Source organism: Octopus bimaculoides, chromosome 13, assembly GCF_046866305.1.
Source record: "Octopus bimaculoides isolate indiv1 chromosome 13, ASM4686630v1, whole genome shotgun sequence".
NCBI lineage: Eukaryota > Metazoa > Mollusca > Cephalopoda > Octopoda > Octopodidae > Octopus > Octopus bimaculoides.
In genome coordinates, this window is record NC_142940.1 from 44278151 (window position 1) to 44298429 (window position 20279).

At 37.2% G+C, this 20279-nt stretch overlaps 2 protein-coding genes across 5 annotated transcripts in view; both read left to right on the forward strand.

Moving 5' to 3' along the window:
- The window catches only part of LOC106874188 (ATPase family gene 2 protein homolog A), a 29455-nt gene extending 18008 nt beyond the window's left edge, over window positions 1-11447 (forward strand). For all 3 annotated transcript variants that reach the window (XM_014921843.3, XM_089361672.1, XM_052972446.2), the window contains 7 exons: window positions 2548-2665; window positions 4829-4953; window positions 5787-5996; window positions 6977-7110; window positions 7882-8008; window positions 9430-9594; window positions 11169-11447. In XM_014921843.3, the coding sequence (XP_014777329.2) occupies window positions 2548-2665; window positions 4829-4953; window positions 5787-5996; window positions 6977-7110; window positions 7882-8008; window positions 9430-9594; window positions 11169-11345 (1056 nt within the window). In that variant the 3' untranslated portion in view covers window positions 11346-11447. The remainder of the gene's footprint in view (window positions 1-2547; window positions 2666-4828; window positions 4954-5786; window positions 5997-6976; window positions 7111-7881; window positions 8009-9429; window positions 9595-11168) is intronic.
- A 4144-nt stretch (window positions 11448-15591) lies between these two features.
- Window positions 15592-19819, forward strand: LOC106874187 (mitochondrial import inner membrane translocase subunit Tim8 B-like). Of its 2 annotated transcripts, XM_089361676.1 has the most exons (3): window positions 15592-15729; window positions 16664-16778; window positions 19236-19819. In XM_089361676.1, the coding sequence occupies exon 3, from the start codon at window positions 19352-19354 to the stop codon at window positions 19616-19618; it is 267 nt and encodes an 88-aa protein (XP_089217802.1). In that variant the 5' UTR covers window positions 15592-15729; window positions 16664-16778; window positions 19236-19351; the 3' UTR covers window positions 19619-19819. The 2 variants fall into 2 exon arrangements, with proteins under 2 accessions (XP_089217802.1, XP_089217801.1); XM_089361675.1 differs by lacking the exon at window positions 16664-16778.
- Window positions 19820-20279: the final 460 nt, after the last annotated feature.

Sequence of the window (20279 nt, forward strand, 5' to 3'; positions counted from 1 at the left end):
GATCTGCAAGCTTTTGGATTTGGTCAAACTACCAACCCTTTGGCTTTGAATCAAAAAATTCTTGACAGGCTTCTTCAACTTCATTGAATGACTCAAATTGGCAACCTTTCATAAAGTGCTGCATTGATTGGAATAGACCATAGTCAGATGGAGCAACGTCTGAACTATAGGCTGGATGTGGCAGAACTTCCACACCATCCAACTCTTCAATCTTGTTGCTGGTTTTTCTGGTGGTGTGCAGCTTTGCATTGACATGTTGAAACAAAGCGCATTTTCAATGAACACAGTGAGTCACCATTGAACATGACATGAACCGAATGAACACACACACCACAAAAATATATAAAAAAGCATTATTTTAACACGGTGCACAAACTTCTCCTCAACCTAAGATATATTATATATATATATATTTTTATATATGTATATATACATTTATATACACATACATACATACATATTATTTGTTAATGAATCATTTACTGGGTGAATGCAATGAATACAAGTCAAGGTTAGCAACAGGAAGTGCATCTGACTGTGAAAGAATTCCTCAATATTATGTATTTGTCTAATCCAAGTGAGCATGAAAAACAAATGTAAAATTAATGAAGGAATATTTGGTGGATGAAATGTTTGATAGAAAAGGCACATATAATTTTTTAAATATAAATATTCATGAGCTACAACATGCATTTTTAAAACTATATTCATGAATAAAATTAATACATAGCTACACAATACTATTCACTCAAGTAGATTAATTAATCTCTGTTGAAGGCTTTTATTGAGTCTTTGTTTTTGCAGTTAATATTTTAAAATCTGCTTGATAGGAATGTTAAAGTGGTTTGAGGAAAAATAGCACTGAAATCCAATATTGGATCTCATTTCAATACTCGTGACTCAGAAGCTGCAGTTTGGCCACCACCATTGTTACGGAAGTTGTTTTAACAACTTGGAATGAACATTGAACCAACCAGTTTTGTTGTTATTTAACAATTCACTAGGATTTGCTAACCTCTTAATAGGTGCAGGTGTAGCTGTGTGGTTAAGAAGCTTGTTTTCCAACCACATGGTTTCAGACTCAGTCACATTTTCTGCTATAGCCCTGGGGTGACCAAAGCCTTGTCAAGCGATTTGGTAGATAGAAACTGAAAGAAGCCTGTCATGTGCATGTGTGTGCTTATATGTATGTTTGTATGTGTGTATGTATGTTAGTGTCTCCTTAGCTTGACATCACTTGATAGTTATAAACAAGTATCAATATATGTTGTGTCATTTCCATGAAAACATTTTGGTCATAGGTTGTAATGACCTTACTTGGAAAGTGGTGAAGGTTGGTGACAAAAAGGGCATCTGGTTGTATAAAAATCTGCCTCCACAAATTCCATCTGACCCATGCAAACATAGAAAAATGGATGTTAAAATGATAATGATGAGAATAAGTAAATGTAGTAGTGGTAGTAGTAGTAGCAGCAGTTGTTGCTTACCCTCAGATTCATTATGTTCTTTTAAACCTATAATCAAAAGTATTCCAGGTATGACCACTCCGTGTGTATTTTTTCTCAGGCTGGAGACTTTGTTATTTAATGTATGCTTTTTATTTTGTTCAGACAATAGGATGTGATTTGAGGTAGATTTGGCAGGTATTTCTAGCTGTTGAATGACCACATGGAGGATTTTGCATTGACTTGTAGTAGTAGTAGTAGTAGCAGCAGCAGGAGTAGTAGTGATGGTTGTAGTTGCAGCAGCATTAGTAGTAATAACAGGTTATGAGATGTTTTAACACGGCTATTTTAGCACCATTTGAGCGTAATCGTTACCTGCGTTGCCTTCTAGCACTTGTGCTGGTGGCATGTTAGAAAATCATTCGAGCGAGGTCATTGCCAGTGCCGCTGGACTGGCTCCCGTGCAGGTGGCACGTAAAAAACACCTTTTTGAGCGTGGCCGTTGCCAGTACCGCGTGACTGGCCCATGTGCCGGTTGCACGTAAAAGCACCCACTACACTCTCGGAGTGGTTGGTGTTAGGAAGGGCATCCAGCTGTAGAATCTCTGCTTGATCAGATTGGAGCCTGGTGCAGCCTTCTGGCTTGCCAGTCCTCAGTCAAATCGTCCAATCCATGCTAGCATGGAAAGCGGACATTAAACGATGATGATGATGATTATGGCATCACTGATTCAATGCTGACTTATTTGACAACAGACATTTTAATGTTTCTCTTGTTCTCTCTTTACATGAATGAATAGAGGGAAAGTGTTTATGTCAGTCATGTTCAATTGATAAATTATATTCACTCTCTCTTTCTTGCTCTGTCTCTCTCTGTATGTGCATATTTGTGAGTCTGTGTGCTTACATCCAGTGCCAAAACTGGCTGAATGTCCAGTCAGCTGTGCAAGATGGTCAGTGTCCAAACAGTTGTGCCTGATCATCTCATTCTAAAAATCGCAGTAGCTGTAATAGTAGATGCAATGATAGTGGTCCATATAATGCAACGTCAGCAGTAATTTAAAAAATTTCCATTATCTTTACTTGTTTATAATCCTAACAGATTCTGAAAAAGCTGCTGAAGAATATTCCCAACACTGTCACTGAAGCAGAAGTCAAAGACATAGCTGATGCTGCCCATGGTTTTGTTGGGGCTGACCTCTCAGCAATTTGCAAAGAAGGTCGGTTGTGAGTTATTACAGTATCCCTATGATGTCATTGATATTTAGGGACAACACTAGTGTCTGTTATATCAGATTCCCTTTTTTTTTTACCTTGGATAATGTCTGTAGAATGGAGAGGGGAAACTTGCATGCTTGGGCGACTGCTACTTATCACCATCGTCATAATTGTCAGTGTCATTGTTTTAACGTCCACTTTTCTATGCTTGCATGGGTCAGACGGAATTCATCAAAGCAAATTTTCCTATTATTGACCCTCACCTGTTTCTAAGTGAGGTTATATGGGCCTCATGGCTGGACATGTTTTTATTGCAGATTGGAACTGAAGGACATCATTTCTATGACTGATGCTCATTTACAAATCTCATGCAATGTCTGGACAAGGGGACACAGACACACATTAACACACTTAACACACACATACAATGAGTTAGTATTAAATATATTTACATATATATATATACAATGCACTTGTGCTGGTACCATGTAAAATGCACTTGTGCTGGTACCATGTAAAATACACTTGTGCTGGTGCCACATAAATGGCACTCATGTCGGTGCCATGTAAAATGCACTTGTACTGGTGCTACATAAATGCACCTGTGCCATTGGCACGTAAAAAGCACCGAGCACATTCTGTAAAGTGGTTGGCATTAGGAAGGGCATCTAGTTATAGAAACCATGCCAAAACAGACAATTGGAGCTTGGACAGCTCTCTGGCTGGCCAGCTTCTGTTAAACCATCCAACCCATTCCAGCATGGAAAATGGACATTAAACAATAATGATAATGATGGTGTAGGGGTTGCTTCCTAACCATGTGGTTTCAGTTTCAGTCCCACTGCACAACACTTTGGACAAGCCTCTTCTTCTATAACCTCAGGCTGATTGCCTTGTGAATGGATTTAGTAGATAGAAACTAAAAGAAGCCTGTCATATGTATGTGTGTGGGTGGGTGCTTGTGGGTATCCTTGTCTTGACATCATCTGATGGTTGCAATTGAGCATGAACATCATACATATGGTGTTCATTTCCAGTCTTCCATGAAAATCATGTTTGGCCTTGGAGAAATATTACCTTGCTAAGAAACAGGTGAGGGTTGGTGACTGGAAGGGCATCTAGGCATAAAAGATCTGCCTGAACACATTTCATTTTACCCATGCAAGCATGGAAAAGTAGACATTAAATGATGATAATGATGATGAATTACTAGCAATCTTCCCTAACATTAGCCATTTAAATCTGCAATAATGTCTGCTACATGTTTTGTCAGTTAGGTAGTTAAAAGACAAGGCAAAACTTTCAGGTGAGTAATGGCTAGCTCATTACTCCAACTTCACAGCTATTGTTTTTATGTGTTGATGTATTACTTTAAAAGTAAATGTATCTGTGGGAAAATCAGCCACTTACATTGTAACACAATGGCCAGGAAGTTCCACTGACTTAGCAACTTGAATATTTATCATCAAAATTTCCAAATCATAAGCTGTGTGTGTGTGTGTGTGCGCATGCGCATTTTGACATTCAGATATGAGAGAAAGATTACTCACTACAAGGATAGTTTATTTACGCATTCATCTATTTACTATACTCCTAAAATTAGATGCATATATGTTTGCAGGTGTGGCTGTGTGGTAAGAAGTTTGCTTTTCAATCCTGTGGTCTTGGGTTCAGTCCCACTGCAGAGCAAGCACCTTCAGCATGTGCCTTCCTTGTAAGTGAATTTGGTAGATGGAAACTGGGGAAGCTCATTGTGTGTGTGTGTTTATGTTGGTCTTCTACCACCACCATTTGACAATAGGTATTGATTTGTTTACATCCTCATGGCAAAAAGAAACAGAATAAAAACCAGGCTTAAAAATAAGTATTGGGGGCAATTTATTTGACTAAACCTTTCATTGTGGTACTCCAGCCTGGTCACAATCCAATGACTGAAACAAATACAAGATAAAAGATATCTGTGTGAGTATATACCGTGATTCTCTGTATATCTTGTGAGACTATAGATCTGCACTTGGAAAGTTCCTTTGTGAGGCACAAGCCTGATATATCTGTGTGTGTGTGTGTGTGTGCTAGGATATTACTATGAACTCAGTAAAAAATGTCCTGCGTTCATGCCAGACTGTAATAAACTGATATATGTCTCTTTTTTTTTTTTAACACAGCTAGTCTAAAAGCCCTGAGAACAGGAAACCATTCCAGTGTACGGCTGACTGTAAGTCATTTGATACATGGCTTGAATGTCACCAATCCAAGTGCCATGAGAGAAGTTCTACTTGAAGTACCCAAGGTTGGAGATTTCTAATTATATTTGTGTTATCATTGTTGTCATCATCATCATCATCATCACCAGTACAAACACTTTTTATTATTATTATTATTATTATTATTATTATCATTATTATTATTATTATTATTATTATTATTATTATTATTATTATTATTATTATTATTATTATTATTATTATTATTATTATTATTATTATTATTATTATTATTATTATTAGGGTGGCCAGCTGGCAGAATCGTTTGCATGCTGAATGCTTTGTAGCATTTTGTCTGTGTTCATGTTTGAGGTTCAAATGCCGCTGGGCTCGACTTTGCTGTTCATCCTTTTGGGGTCGATAAAATAAGTACCAGTTGGTCCTATGGAAAAGTAGATGTGGATGAACAATGATGTAGTGTTTGAGTTAATGCATTATTTATTCTAGTTGCTGTTTGTATACTGTAGCATGTATTGCTTAGATTAATGTATGTATTTCCATTATAGTAATGTATGGGAGCAGTACGTTTGGTAGAATTGTTAGAGCATCAGAAAAATGCCTTGCAGTGTTTGATTTAGCTCTGTATATCTTGAGTTCAAATCCTACCAAGGTCAAATTTCCTTTTCATTCTTTAAGTGGAAGACAATAAAATAAAGTACCAGTCAAGTACTGGGGTCAATGTACCCCTTTGTCCTTATATAACTAGCCTTGTAACTAAATTAGGAACAGTGATATTTAGGTTTATGTGTAGTTCTGTTGACATGTGTCATTCAGATAGTGTGTGTTTAGCAAATCTACTTGAAGTGTTGTTGTAATATATATATATATATATATATATATATTGTTTGGGTCACTCTAGGTTCACTGGTCAGATATTGGCGGCCAGTATGATATCAAACAGAAACTGAAGCAAGCGATTGAATGGCCTTTGAAACACCCTGAAGTATTTACCAATATGGGCATTGAACCAAGTAAAGGGATACTTCTCTATGGACCTCCTGGTTGCTCCAAGACTATGATTGCTAAGGCCCTGGCTACAGAGAGCGGACTGAATTTTATTGCGATCAAGGTATGTATTCCGACTCACAAATTTGCATACACACATAGTAAAAACATGTACATAAAACAGACACTAATGAACGAATGGAGCATCTATGAAGTTGCTTGATGTAGCAACCAAATGTAGATTTGTCTTTACAAAGAATGGAAACTTTGCATAATGTGGTTCTGTTTCTATGAAAAGATGATATATAGTCACAGCTGGAATGCTTTTGATTACAGGTCCTCTCAATCAGGATTGATCTGATGACTAAATAGCAACAAGAACACAAGCTCTTACAGAATGAAATATTCACATGTACTGGAAAGAGGAGCTAAGTTGTAATTGTTTGGCCACTCCAGCCAAAAGCATTCAAGCTGTGACCATCTCATCATTTATTTAGATGTAATGTGAGTAGCACTGCATTATCCATTGAGTTTCTTGTTAGAAGTATAGGATGTGATATTTGAGAGAGGTTTGCTGGATTATGTACATACACTTTGAAACATGTATATTACATTCCTGGAGTGGTTGGCATTAGGAAGGGCATCCAGCTGTAGAAACCATAGTCAAACTGTCTAACCCATGCCAGCATGGAGAGCGGACATTAAATGATGATGATGATGCATGCTTGAATATACCTATATACATGCAGAAACACTTATATATCTATACATTTATGAGGGTTGGCATTAAGAAGAGGCCTGGTCTTTGAAGATTCTGCCTTGGTGAATCTTGTCTGATCCTTACAAACATGGAAAAGTAGACATTAAATCAATGACGATGTGTGTGTGTTTGTGCTTGTGTATCATGCTGTAAAACAATGTATCAACTTTGCATTCCTTTATGCCAAAAGTTAACGTATCCATTTAATAACTGGAAATTCAAATAAATAACGGTGGTAATATAATCAACTGAAACTTTTGAAGTTTGTGCTTCAACATGATCCAATCACACATGACTAACAGAAATCTTTAAAGGAAATGAATATTTGTTTTCTTATTTTTAAGGGGCCTGAGTTGTTTAATAAATGGGTTGGAGAAAGTGAAAAGGCTGTACGTGAAGTGTTCCGCAAGGCCAGAGCTGCAGCCCCTGCTATAATTTTCTTTGATGAAATCGATGCCTTGGCTATACAACGAGGAAGGTATGTAGTTTTTAGCAGCACTCTCTACCTTTTCACTCTCACTCTCTCTCACTGTCTGTCTGTCTCTTTTTGTCACTGTCTTGTTCTCTCTCTTATTTTGTATGTTTCTCTCTATCCTTCTTTCTATCTTTTACTTTCTGTCTCTTTCTCCAAAGATAAATCCAAAAGAACAGTGACTGTCATACTCTGACTTTTTTTTTGTACCTTGCCTGTCTCTTTTGTGATCACTACCAAACTTTACAGGCATAGAGAAATAAACTACACAGTGGAGAGAGTATATGTTCAGATCATCACACTGCACTGTATACCATTTACTACTGCATGCTGCAGTGTGTTTCATAACTGGAACAATAATAGACTTGTAGATATTACTTCGCTGACTGCCTGTCTGCTACAAATCTGCTTGATGAGAATCGACCTGAGCTAAACAGCATCACCATCTCTGTCTCCCCAACCTTTCTCATTCACTCTATCTCAGATAGATAGATTACACTGTACAACAAAATTTTTATTTCTCTTTTGTCTTTGGTCAGTAAATGTTATTTCCTGTATATATGTATGCAAGGAAAATTAGAGGCAGATCGGTTGAAGACATGGCAAAAAGACTGTGTGGGAAGACTTGACTGAGATAGGCGTCACTTAGGAAGAAGAGTGCAGAATGGTACTTCTTGAAGAACTCTCATTGCCTGATGCTCTTTGAGCAAATGGAGATGACATCAACATCATCAGTGGAGATTAATATTATTGTTTATTTGTTTGTTCATATTTTAGCTCGTCTGGTGGCAGTAATGTAGAGGACAGGGTTCTAGCCCAGCTGCTGACTGAAATTGATGGTGTGGAGAAACTGCAAGATGTCACTATTGTTGCTGCCACTAATAGACCTGATATGATAGATGAGGTAACAAAACAATATGTATATCCACATGTGTATTTATATATTTTTATCAGTCGTTCATGTTATGCGATTTTTTTTTGTGTTCTTTGTTAATATGAGTTTGCTGAATGTAAAATACACACACATATACATACAAACACGCACACACAGACACATGAATATGCAGAATACATATACATATATACATACATACATACAGACACACACACATACATGCATACATACATATATGCATACACACATACATGTGGACACACACATTCATACATATATGCATACACAAGCACACATGCACAAACAGACAAAAAAGAACGCAGCTCCAATAACAGACAGAGTCAACATTCATTGACAAGGTTGCAACAGGCAACAAAAATTTTGGAAGAAAAAATATAAATAATAAATTAGTGGAAATCAAACCAGTGAGTGTATTAGATAAGGCATTAAGACAATATGACTCTCCCCAGACACAACCCAATTTACTGAGGTATTGTTTTACAGCTGAATGGCCTTCTTATCTCTTACCTGTTACTCAAGTAAGGGCTCTCTTATTTCACACATCATCAAAGACATGAAGTGAGCAAACAATTCCTTGATAGGAAAAGCAACAACATCACTGTTCAAAACTCATGACTTTCATGGAGCACAAATGTAAAAACATGCACACACAACAAGCTTCTTTCAGTTTCCATCTATCAGATCCACTCTCATGGCTTTGGTCAGCCTGGGGACTATAGTAACAGCCTTGTGAATAAATTTGGTATCATGAGTGTGTTTGTGTAATATATGTGGCTTCAGTACTCTGATTACTTGTTAAATGTTGTGCTTCATTTCCTGGAGTGTTTGGGGGTGGGGTGGGGTGGGTTTGATGGCTTGCTAATCTCAACAATCTGGAGCAGTCATATCTAAAACAGAAAGTGACCTTTATGCACTGCCTGATCTCTCTCTCTCTCTCTCCCTCTCTCTCTCTCTCCCCCCCCCTCTCTCTCTATAATATTATTAGGGACAAAATCCAAAATTACAGGTAAAAAACTCATCGATGAGTTCTTGAAAATTGGTTATTTTCCCTAAAACTATATATATATATATATATATATATATATATATATATATAACTACTTCACATCTGGCATGTGACACACTGTACAGGTGGAGGGAGTGAGCTTGTGTGCGGCATAGACATTTGATTGCTATAAACAAATCACCTATGCAGATTGTTTAGCAAGAAATTGCAGAACTGTTTTTCTTGGATCAAAAGACTACCATTATATGACATAAAATATTGTCAGACATTTAACTTTTCTTTTGATAATATATACAGTGATAGATGAGAACATTGTTATTTGTTTTTTTTTCTCTCTCTTTTTTTTTCTTATTTATGCAATTTCCATTTCATTAACAACTAAAGAATTACTTTTCTTTGCAAGGCTCTTTTACGTCCTGGTCGAATTGACAGAATTCTGTATATTCCATTGCCTGACCTGTTGACCCGTAAAGATATCTTTCGAATTAGAGTAAATAACATGCCCGTTGCCTCTGATGTATGCATTGATACTCTGGCAAAAAGTACAGAAGGTTACTCAGGAGCTGAGGTGAGAAATTCTTTGATGGTATCTTTGTCTTCAACACCTATTCATTCTTCTACTCTTCCTTCTCCTATCATATTGTAGTTGTCATTATTACCTCTGCCTTAGCAAAGGCGGAGATATTGTTTCCAGTCTTGTTTGTTTGTTGTCTGTGGACAAGATATTTCAAGAACTGCTGGATGGAACTTTCAGGGATGTTTGGCCTCGTGACTGGCACGAACTGATTAGATTTTGGCATTTATCCAGTACCAGACAAAGGTTCTGGATTATTTACCTGTTTTTTTTTTACTTTATTTTTGAGAGCTTTTGGGTTCATTTTTAGTATTTTAGTATTCTTGTTTGTGAGAGCAGTCGAATTTATTTCAGATATTCTCATTTAAAAAAAATCATCTCCGGCTAATCGTTTAGAGGACGTTGATGTTGCCTTGGCGGAGGTTTGCGTTCTCTGAGTGCTCTTGTTTTATTTGTTTTCTGTTCCCTTTTCTACTCTATTTTTTTCTCTCTTCTTTTGTCTTCTTCTGTTCTATCTTCCTTTCTTCTTCTCAGTCTTTTGTCTTTGTCAGTGTACAATAATGGAAGACACACACACACTCTCTCTCTCTCTCTCTCTCTTCTATTAATTCATTGTCTTTCAGTTGTTTTAGTCATTGGACTGCAACCCTGCTGGGACACCACCTTGAAGAGTTTTAGTAGAACAAATCGATCTCAGTAGTTATTTTTAAGTTTGGCCCTTACTCTGTAGGTATCTTTTGCTGCACTACTTAGTTATGAGTACATAAACAAATCAGTGTCAATTGTACAGCAGTAGATGGGGAGTGGGGTACAAACACAGACACATTGGTACATGCATGCATGCATCCACACAGTTTCTGTCTACAAATTCGCCTATAAGGTATTAGTTGGCCTAGGGTAATAGTAGAAAACACTTGCTCAAGGTGCTGTGCTGTGGGACTGAACCTGAAATGAGATGGCTGCAAAACAAGCATCTCAACCACACTGCTATATCTGTGCCTGTATTTATCAAATTGTCAGGGCATCCAGTTGAAAAATGAAAAAAAAAAAACTTGCCAAAGCAGATAGTGGAGCTTAGTGCAGACCTCTGGTTTACCAGCTCCTGTTCAACTGTCTAACTTATGCTAGCATGGAAAAAAAATGTTGAATGATGATGCTCTGCTTGATTCTTGCCTGATGGGTTTCTGCATAATTTCTACCTAGTAAATTCCACTCACTGGAAAGGTATGGATTGGTCTGAAACTATGGTAAAAGTCATTTACTTAAGGAGCAGTGCAGTGGAATTAAACCATGAACCACCTAATTGTGAAGTAAACTTGTGAACCATGCTGCTAGGCTTGCACCTATTAGCATTATTTTCTTTAGTATAATCTTCATCTTCTGTCTTTATTTTGTTCGACATCATCAACTCTTGCCTCCATCTGGCACTTTTCTTTTTTGTGTTACATCTTGTTATCTTCTACTAACTTCATTGTTTTCTTCTTCCCACTTATACTTTTTTTGTCTTTTTAAAAAAAAATGTTTTTTGTTTGCTTTTTTTATAATCAACCCACTCTTCATATTTGCAGATTTGTGCTGTGTGCCAGGAAGCTGCACTCATTGCACTACAAGAGAATATCGATGTTGAGATTGTAGAATTGAAGCATTTCGAGCAGTCTTTAGACATTGTAAAACCTCGCATCACAGATTCTTTATTACAGTTTTATAAAGACTATGAACAAAGAAGCTCTTTACATTCTGTATAGCAACACATACACACACACACTCACACATGCAGACATACATACTTATTGAACAATTGATATGTTTTGTTATTCTACAAAAATAAATAAAACTACAAAGTTGAAGATTTTCTTTTCAAATGAATACCAAATTTTATATATAATTCCATGTTCTCTCTGAAAACCATTGTTAATGTACTGTATGTTGTTGTCCCTGTCATTTTTGTTGTCTTTGCTTCATGTCACCACTGATTGAAGGGATTCTGATCAAAGGCATTTCAGACATGACCATCCAGTCACCAAATGTGTGTGTGTGTTTTTCCCTATCTGTGTGTGTGAGTGTGCATGAGAATGTGTATGTGTGTGTATGAGAGTGTGCATGTCTGTGTGAGAGTGCATGTCTGTGTGAAAGTGTGCATGTCTGTGTATGTGAGAACATGCATGTGTGTGAGTGTGCATGCATGTGAATTAATCACCAAAGGTATGTATGTATACATACTGTATTTTCTGGCATACAAGTCAAATTTTTCCAAACCAAAATTTACAGCCAAAAAAAGATTAGTCAACTTATACACCAAGATGATTTTGGAGGACTAAAAGTTTCATGTGAAATGCAGCAGAATTTGGAAAGATAACGACAATGTTTGAATGTTTGCGCTACATGTCTATACTATAAACAAGTCTATTTGTATGCTGGAAAATACAGTACCATAATGGCAATGCTCCAGTTTGGCCACTGCCTCTGGGCAGAACATATAAAATAATAAAGACTAAATACATAGATATGGTGATTCACTTGTACATTACACTGAGTTTTACATACATATAAAATATTTGTTTGACAGATATACCCCAGGAATAGAAGTAAATACCAAAAGTTACTGATGAAACCAAACCATGTTGGTCATTAGTGCAGTCAGTTCTTATTGGTCAAGCCCCGTCACATGGTTGAAATCAAATTACTAAGATGTAATGGAGGTAACCTGGCTAAGGTCAAAATTCATTAACAAGAGAGACTACTTTACATGGCTTATATGATTGGCTTATGTGATTTCCAAATGTGAATGTTGCACATGTATGTATACATGTATGCATGCATGCATACAAGTTCTATGTATCACGAATAGAAGGTTAGTGTAGTTACGTGTGATGTAAGCAATGAATTTGTGGATGGACTAATTGCAATATCAAGCAAACATATGAATGAATATAAAGCACCTGGATGGGTAAACAATGGTATATAACAAAATAAATGTTCAGTGGAGGGTCTCATTGCTGGTATAAATGTTGCTTATTCCATAAGCATTTTCAAATTATGTGACTTGCCTTTAGACTATTTGATTTGTGTTTGCATCTATATTTTGCGAGTCAGAAACATTGGTTCACATAACCTTACTGCTCAGAGATACTAAATATGTTTTTCCTCATCCAATTCTTGTCTTTATTTCTATGGTGGTTTTTGCTTCTTAATAATGGATACCTTCACATTCCAGAGATTTATAGCATCTGAAGCTGTTGTCCAAAACCCGAGTTATTATATTTCTACCTATTTTCCGTCATTGGGACTCATGGAGGCAATGAGAATTGACTGAAACCTTTGGCAATATGCTGTGCTTGAGAAGATTTGTCAAGCCAAGTGAAATTGTAGTTGTAGCCAATGTCAGTGTCACGTAATTGACACCTGTGCCGGTGGTACATAAAAAGCACCCATTACACTTTTGAAGTGGTTGGCATTAGGAAGAGCATCCATTGATAGAAACCATGCCAAATCAGATCAGAACTTGGTGCAGCTCTCCAGCTATCAGTTCCAGTCAAGCCATCTAACCCAGGCTAGCATGGAAAGCAGATGCTAAATGATGATGATGATCATCATCTATCATCTATGCTCCATGCTAGCTTGGGTTGATGAGTTTGTCAGAATCTGATGGGCCCAAGGATTGCTTTGTGCTCTAGTGTCTGGTGGATGCTGCTGTTCCTAATGCCAACCACTTTACAGTGTATATTGGGTGCTTTTTTTCATACCACCTGCACTAGTAAAGTCACTATGCAGCTATTGAGAATACAAACCTCCAAGTGGGGAAGGGAAAACTTTTCGCTAGAAGAATAAGGAGTAAAGTATGAGAGAAAAGGTCTGGAGCAGACCAAGTCTCTTGCAGTAGGGGAGCTACATGATTTACTTATATTTTAGATGTTGTGCATTAGATACTGTGGATTTGTATTCTGATGTACAATTGTTATTGAACTGACCCATGTTTGAACTGTCAATACAAGGTTTCAAAAATACCTCTGTGATCTTAGACAACTAAAAATCCACCCAGTTATCACAAGTACCAGATCTCTATTCCAGAAAATAGAAAGACAAGAGTCTTCTGTCATTGCTTTTTAAATAAAACACATTCACTCATGACAGTTGTCATACTAATACCGTAATATTGCCGTTTTTTTCAACCTTCCAATTTTTTTTTTTAAGATATCAATGGTGATATGCTTCTGATAATTTTCCACTCTTAGTTTGTGGTCATAATTCGAAAGAAAGACTTGTGCTTTCTTTGTATCACTTGATCATCTGAGTTCAAATCCCACCAGGGTTAAATTTTGTCTTTCATCCTCTCAAAATCAAGGAAATAAAGTATTGAGATCAGCTACTGGGGCTGATTTAATATTTCTATAAAATATTTTAACAGAAAACTTCGCTCAAATTAGTGAGCGAGCCTTTACGTGTTCACTCATCATATTAGAAACAACAGTCAAATATCCTTCAAATCATAAGCTACTGTCGGTTAAACTAAAGGGTTTGACCCGGTGGGAAATAAAAAAATAAAATATTCTAATAGGTGTAAAACAACTTGCTGCGAACGAATATGAAGAAAAAAACGCGCGCTCGCGAACGGGGAGGTGGGGAGAGGCCTCGGAACATTCACATCCTGAATGTTCCCAGACGCCTCACCGGAGCCAAGAAACAAAAGAAAAATAGTGTAATAGATTTAAAACGACTTGCTCTGAACGAATATGATAAAAAAAAAATTTTTTAATGCGCTCCCGCGAAAGGCGGGGTGGGGAGAGGGCTCGGAACATTCATATCATCACACACACACACACACACACACACACACACACACAAACTCACAGACGCGCACACAAACGCACACACACACACACACACAAAGAGAAATGGTTGTTTCACTGCAACATTTAAATCTCATTTCAATGTCAATATTTTCGTTGCTTTGAAACCGAGACTTGTTCACTGACAATTCTCAGGAAGTTGTTTTACACCTATTAGAATATTTAATTTTTTTATTTCCCACCGGGTCAAACCCTTTAGTTTGACCCTACTGTCTTAATAAATGAATGGCATTCTGTATAGTGAAGTCCTTGATGTAAATATGTCTAAATGAATGTTAAAATGGACACCACTTCAACATCTTTCATCGTAAATCTGCGGCATCAGGGACAACCTCGGGGGAAGAAACAATACAAATTTTCACTAGTCAATTAGGCAGTCATCAGCAACTCGTGGCTCGTGGGCCTTTCTGAATGGCACACCTAACGAAAAATCAGCTTGATGTAGTGCAGCTCACTTGACAATAAGCCATGTTATATGCGACTCGCATGTCTGAAATTAGAAAACCTAAACATGGTCGCGCGGTGTCCTAGAAATAGCAGTAAAATCTCTTTCAAAAGTATATTTTACTGCATAAAAAAAAAAAAGAGCAAATTGACACATTGGATAGTCCGAGGTGAGTGTAAGAAAAACGACGAGATGGTCATTGTTGGAATGTGTTTAGTGGCTGTGTGGTAAGTAGCTTGCCTTCCAACCACATGGTTCCGGGTTCAGTCTCACTGCGTGGCACCTTGGGCAAGTGTCTTCTACTATAGCCTCGGGCCGACCAAAGCCTTGTGAGTGGATTTGGTAGACGGAAACTGAAAGAAGCCCGTCGTATATATGTATATATATATGTATGTGTGTATATGTTGTGTATCTGTGTTTGTCTCCCCAACATCGCTTGACAACCGATGCTGGTGTGTTTAGGTCCCAGTAATCTGGCGGTTCGGCAAAAAGAGACCGATAGAATAAGTACTAGGCTCACAATGAATAAGCCTTGGGGTCGATTTTCTCGACTAAAGGCGGTGCTCCAGCATGGCCGCAGTCAAATGACTGAAACAAGTAAAAGAAAGAAAGAATCGTAAATCAGTTCAACCAAGGACCTAGCTAGCTAAGATAAATAGCATCAATGTCAACGAACGGCATGGGATCGATGGGAGATAACTCGTTTATACTTCCGTTGTCAATGTGTAGGCATGTGCTTTTAGCTGAAACCTCCGGCAAGATTCGAACTAAACTCGCTGCGACTTTGTCGACACAGAAAACCGGCGTTTGTTATTTTCCTTTCAAATATATTTACAGGTAAGAAGCGACGAAATATTTATCTCCCGATCTTATTTCGCCATTTTCTTTACACTATACAATATTTTCATACAAGCATATTTTGAAGAATATTTTATATGACCTCTATCTTCAACTTATGTGGGAAATATTCACTGGAAGTGCTGTATGTGCGCTTATCTACCTATACATACATAAATACATATTTTCAATGCCTATATACTGGCAAAACGCTGCTCTTCTAAATAGAAACCTTACCTGTCATTGTGGTTTTGTGGAACGAAGCAAAGCAGGTCTTACCGTCCTTTCACGAAAACACAGTAAATGATCCCCAAGCACTCAAGCAAACTGAGTTCTCAACTTGTTCCATTTGTCAAAAGGTTTGCAAGGCACCAGCAGACCTCAAGAGACACATTCGTGTAAATAAAACATGATTAACCCATAAGGCGTTGGGATTTGCACTCATATAGCATGGACTTCTGAGCACATTTTATGAAAATGAGACTACCATGCACACATAAAAAACAAAAAAATAGTTAAAATATCTTCTTAGTATATAATGATGGCAAGTTTTACATTATCTGAAAAGTCATTAGTTTTACTATTAGTCCTCTTGCATTCTGTGGGGTATCAGAGCGTTTGAGTAACATTAGACCCCAACAAACGTCCATAAATTAAATGCATCTATCTGGGCCACGATCGTGGCCCGTCGCGCTTTATTTTACCGAACCCTCATTTGTCGTTCACTACAAGAAAATCCATCACACACACATACACACTGTGTGTGTGTGTGTTTAGACAGATAAATATCATTTTATGTTCTTTATGCTAGCATGAGTTGCACAGGTTACAGTCCAAGTAAGTTCTTATTCTGAGTTTACACACAGAGAGGCACACTATATTATTATTGTTGTCTGACTGGGTTGCACCTGATTGCTCTTTTTCTTCTTTTTAGCAATTGACATTTTGCTGAAAAGGGTAACCATTGGGAGTACTGTTGGGAAGGAAAAGAGAAAGGCTTAGTGATTTGGTCTTTGCATGAATGCCAGAATACAAAGGAGCCAAGAAAGGTATGTAGTGTGTATGGAAAATGACATGTTAAAAAAAAACGTACAGAATGGTGAAAGTGGACACAGCCTGTGGAAGAGGGTGTCAGAAGACAGAGGATGAAGTGATGAAGACTGATCTCTGGATGCAGAATCTCATAGAGGAGATGACAAAGGACTGAGCTGATAGGCAACATGCAATTCTGGAGAAGAACCATTCACCAGAGCATGCATGGGGAAATAAGTGTTAAACTGAGTACATATCTCCTCTTAGGTCTCTTGCCCAGTATATCCCCGTCAAGTGCACATCTGCAGCATTCCCCGAGTCTTTGACTCTCATTCATCTCTCTATGACCCTTTCTCTACTCACATTCCTTTCTATTTGTTGTACTATGCTCCTCATGAAAATAGGAATGACAATAGAGCTGTCAAACCTCATCTCCCTGACAATGATCTGTCTCTTTACATTCTCCTCTACAGCACCTTGGGCTCAGTGGTTTACTGTTATACTGTATAATTCAGATTGTTTGGATGCTCTCCCACTGTTGTGAATGTAGTGGGCTTGATGTCAGTGAACTCACTGTCACTTATACCTCACTGAACATAGATTACTACAACATTGCTATTCTATAAAATTCCACACTAGCTCTGGGTTATCAGAACTGAAAAATTATGCTGACTGTCAGTCATCATGGCATGAAAGATATTGCTGTCCAAGAATTAGCACTTTTATGTTAACATACACACTTCACATACCTGATACCATGATCCACATCAATGGCATAGGTATTTCTACCTGCACAATTCAGCTGTTTATCAGAATATGAAACAAATTTCCAGATACTACTGTTGGGAGCATTTCAGCTGAAAGAATACAAAACATTCAGGAATCTGGTGCACAAACAATTCCAGCATCATACTCCCTAAAAATGCAGTGAAACATTGATTGGTTCACCAGCCCACATTTTAAAATCAAATGTCCAGTGATGTTTATATAAAGGTACAAGCTTGGCTCAGTGGTAAAAAGTTTGTTTCCCAACCATTTGGCTTCAGGTTTAATCCTAGTGCATGGCATCAGGGTTGGTAGTGTGCATGTGTGACTGTGATGAAAAGTTGCTTCCTAACCACATAATTTCGTTTGGGTTCAGTGGCAAGTTGGACAAGTGTCTTCTATCATTACCCTGAACCAAACAGGTCTTGTGAGTGGATTTGCTAGAGAAACTGAAAGAAGCCTGTTGTGTGCATGTGTGTGTATGTATTACTGTCTCTTTACTTTGACATCAATTGATAGTTGTGAGCAAGTGTCACTATTATACAAGTTGTGTGCTTTGTTTCCAATCTTCCCAGAAAACATGTCTGACCTGAGGGAAATACCACTTTGCTTGGAAACAGATGAGTGTTGGTGACAGGAAAGGAATCTGGTTATAGAAAACCCACTTCAAATTCTGTTTGGCCTATGTGAATATGGAAAAGGGGACAGCAAAATGATGATAGATATATTGAATTATTGATTGATTGATTGACTGATAAATAGATAGATATGCATGTGTGTATAATTATTTATATTTCCTCTTTTTTTTGTAAATTTCTGAGCTACAAGCAGTGACATGTCATTTTCTTGTTAACAAATATCATCCACTAGCTTTCAAAGACATGTAGAATAAGAGATCTCTCACATAAACAAAAGGTAAGGGTTAGCAGTAGGAGGGATATCCAGCTGTAAAATAATATCTCAATAATATATTTGTCTAACCCTTGCTAGCAAAGAAAAATAGATGTAAAAAATGAATGAACACACTATAGAATTCCTATTTATTCCCTTTCTACATATTGAACATGGCTACTTCCCAGTTAGTAGTAGTTTCCTGTTTTTTTTTTCTACAAACAAATAGTTTCATATTTGCTAAATTGACCTTTTGGCCTATTAATCCTTTGACTTTATTTCTGCATAAGAAACTTATCATCTTATTCTTCAACAGATTCAGCAATGAAAATTCGATTGTCATTACACATGAGTTTCATAGGCTGCATGTTTTTGGCTCTTTTGTCATGGCCTAGAGAACTGTAATAGACAGGAGTGGGAAGAGAGAGAACTGAGCCTTGATAAACTCTTATCTACATGCTAAATTTCTTACAAACTCTCACTTTGCTGACTCCCCCCCCCTCTCACCCCACTCATCCCTCTTAGGATCTTTTCAAGGAGTTCTGGACATGACCACTCTTTCTTCTTTTCCCTTCTGAATTTTGTATCAAGGACTACATCATCCAATGTGCCCTTCTCTTTTTTTAAAAGCATGACAGTAGGATTTAAGGAAGATTTGGTTGCTATTTCATTTCTAGCAGGTCAGTTGACCATGTAGAGGCCCCCATTGACTCAAACACTGTTTACACTATGTATTATTGACAGAGATGAATTATTTGTTTTATCTTTATTGTTCTATTAAAACAAAATGAGAAAAAAATTTAATTCTTTACTTCCAGATTTACTTTTTGTTGTGGAAAGGTTGCTTGCTGAGAAGGCTACATCGAAAGAACATTGTCAAATTTCTCCCTCTTCCTCTCATTTTATTGACGTCTGATTCTGACCAAGGAACAAGATGTCTTTTGACTTTGATAGCAAAAAACTTGACAGCGACAAAGAACTGCAAGCAGCATTGCAACAGGAGCAGGCAAAGGCACAATTCCAGAGTCAGATTCATAAACTGACCGATATCTGTTGGGACACTTGCTTAGATAAACCACGTGATAAGATGGACAGTCGTACAGAGACTTGCATCTCAAACTGCGTCGATCGATTCATAGACACATCTTTGCTAGTGGCCAGTCGCTTTCAACAAATTCTACAAAGAGCTGCATCACAGTAATGCTTTATATAATGTCTTAGATATTCATGCACAAATGATATAATACAAAACTCTTTGTGTGTGTGTTTTTGTTGTTTTTTTCTAGAAGTTAAAAAAAAATTGAATGTGTTTTGACACATCAAATAGGTGTTTTTTTTTTAAATTTTATTTTTGGTAGTCTTTTTTTTACCATTCCAAAAATAAAGAATTCCCAAGAACTTTTATTAGATTTCATCATCTAACTACCATGCAGTTTTTTTTTTTCTTTTATTCTTATTTTATTTTGTTTCATTTCATTTCATACAATAATTTCTAATATTGGCATAAAGCCACATGGGAAAGGCTGCAATTAGATTACCTGCAGTATGTGACTGGTATATTATTTTTTCGACCCCAGGAAGAATGAAGAGCAGAATCAATCTCAGTAGGATTTGAGCTTAGAACATAACATAAAAGAATAAATATCACAAGGCATTTAATCTATCACTCTACTGATTTTGCTATTGCAGTGGATATTACAAAATGGTCCCGGGTCCCTCCACCCACAGAATGATATGATTCACCTTACTGTAAATTCTTTCTACTATAGGCACAAGGCTAGCCAATTACATTGACTCCTGTGCTCAACTGGTACTTATTTTATCAACCCTGAAAGGATGAGAGTCAAAGTCTACTTTGATGT

Bases quoted from the DNA above. Each gene is read 5' to 3' on its own strand.
- LOC106874187 (XM_089361676.1), top strand. From the start codon at position 19,352: ATGTCTTTTGACTTTGATAGCAAAAAACTTGACAGCGACAAAGAACTG.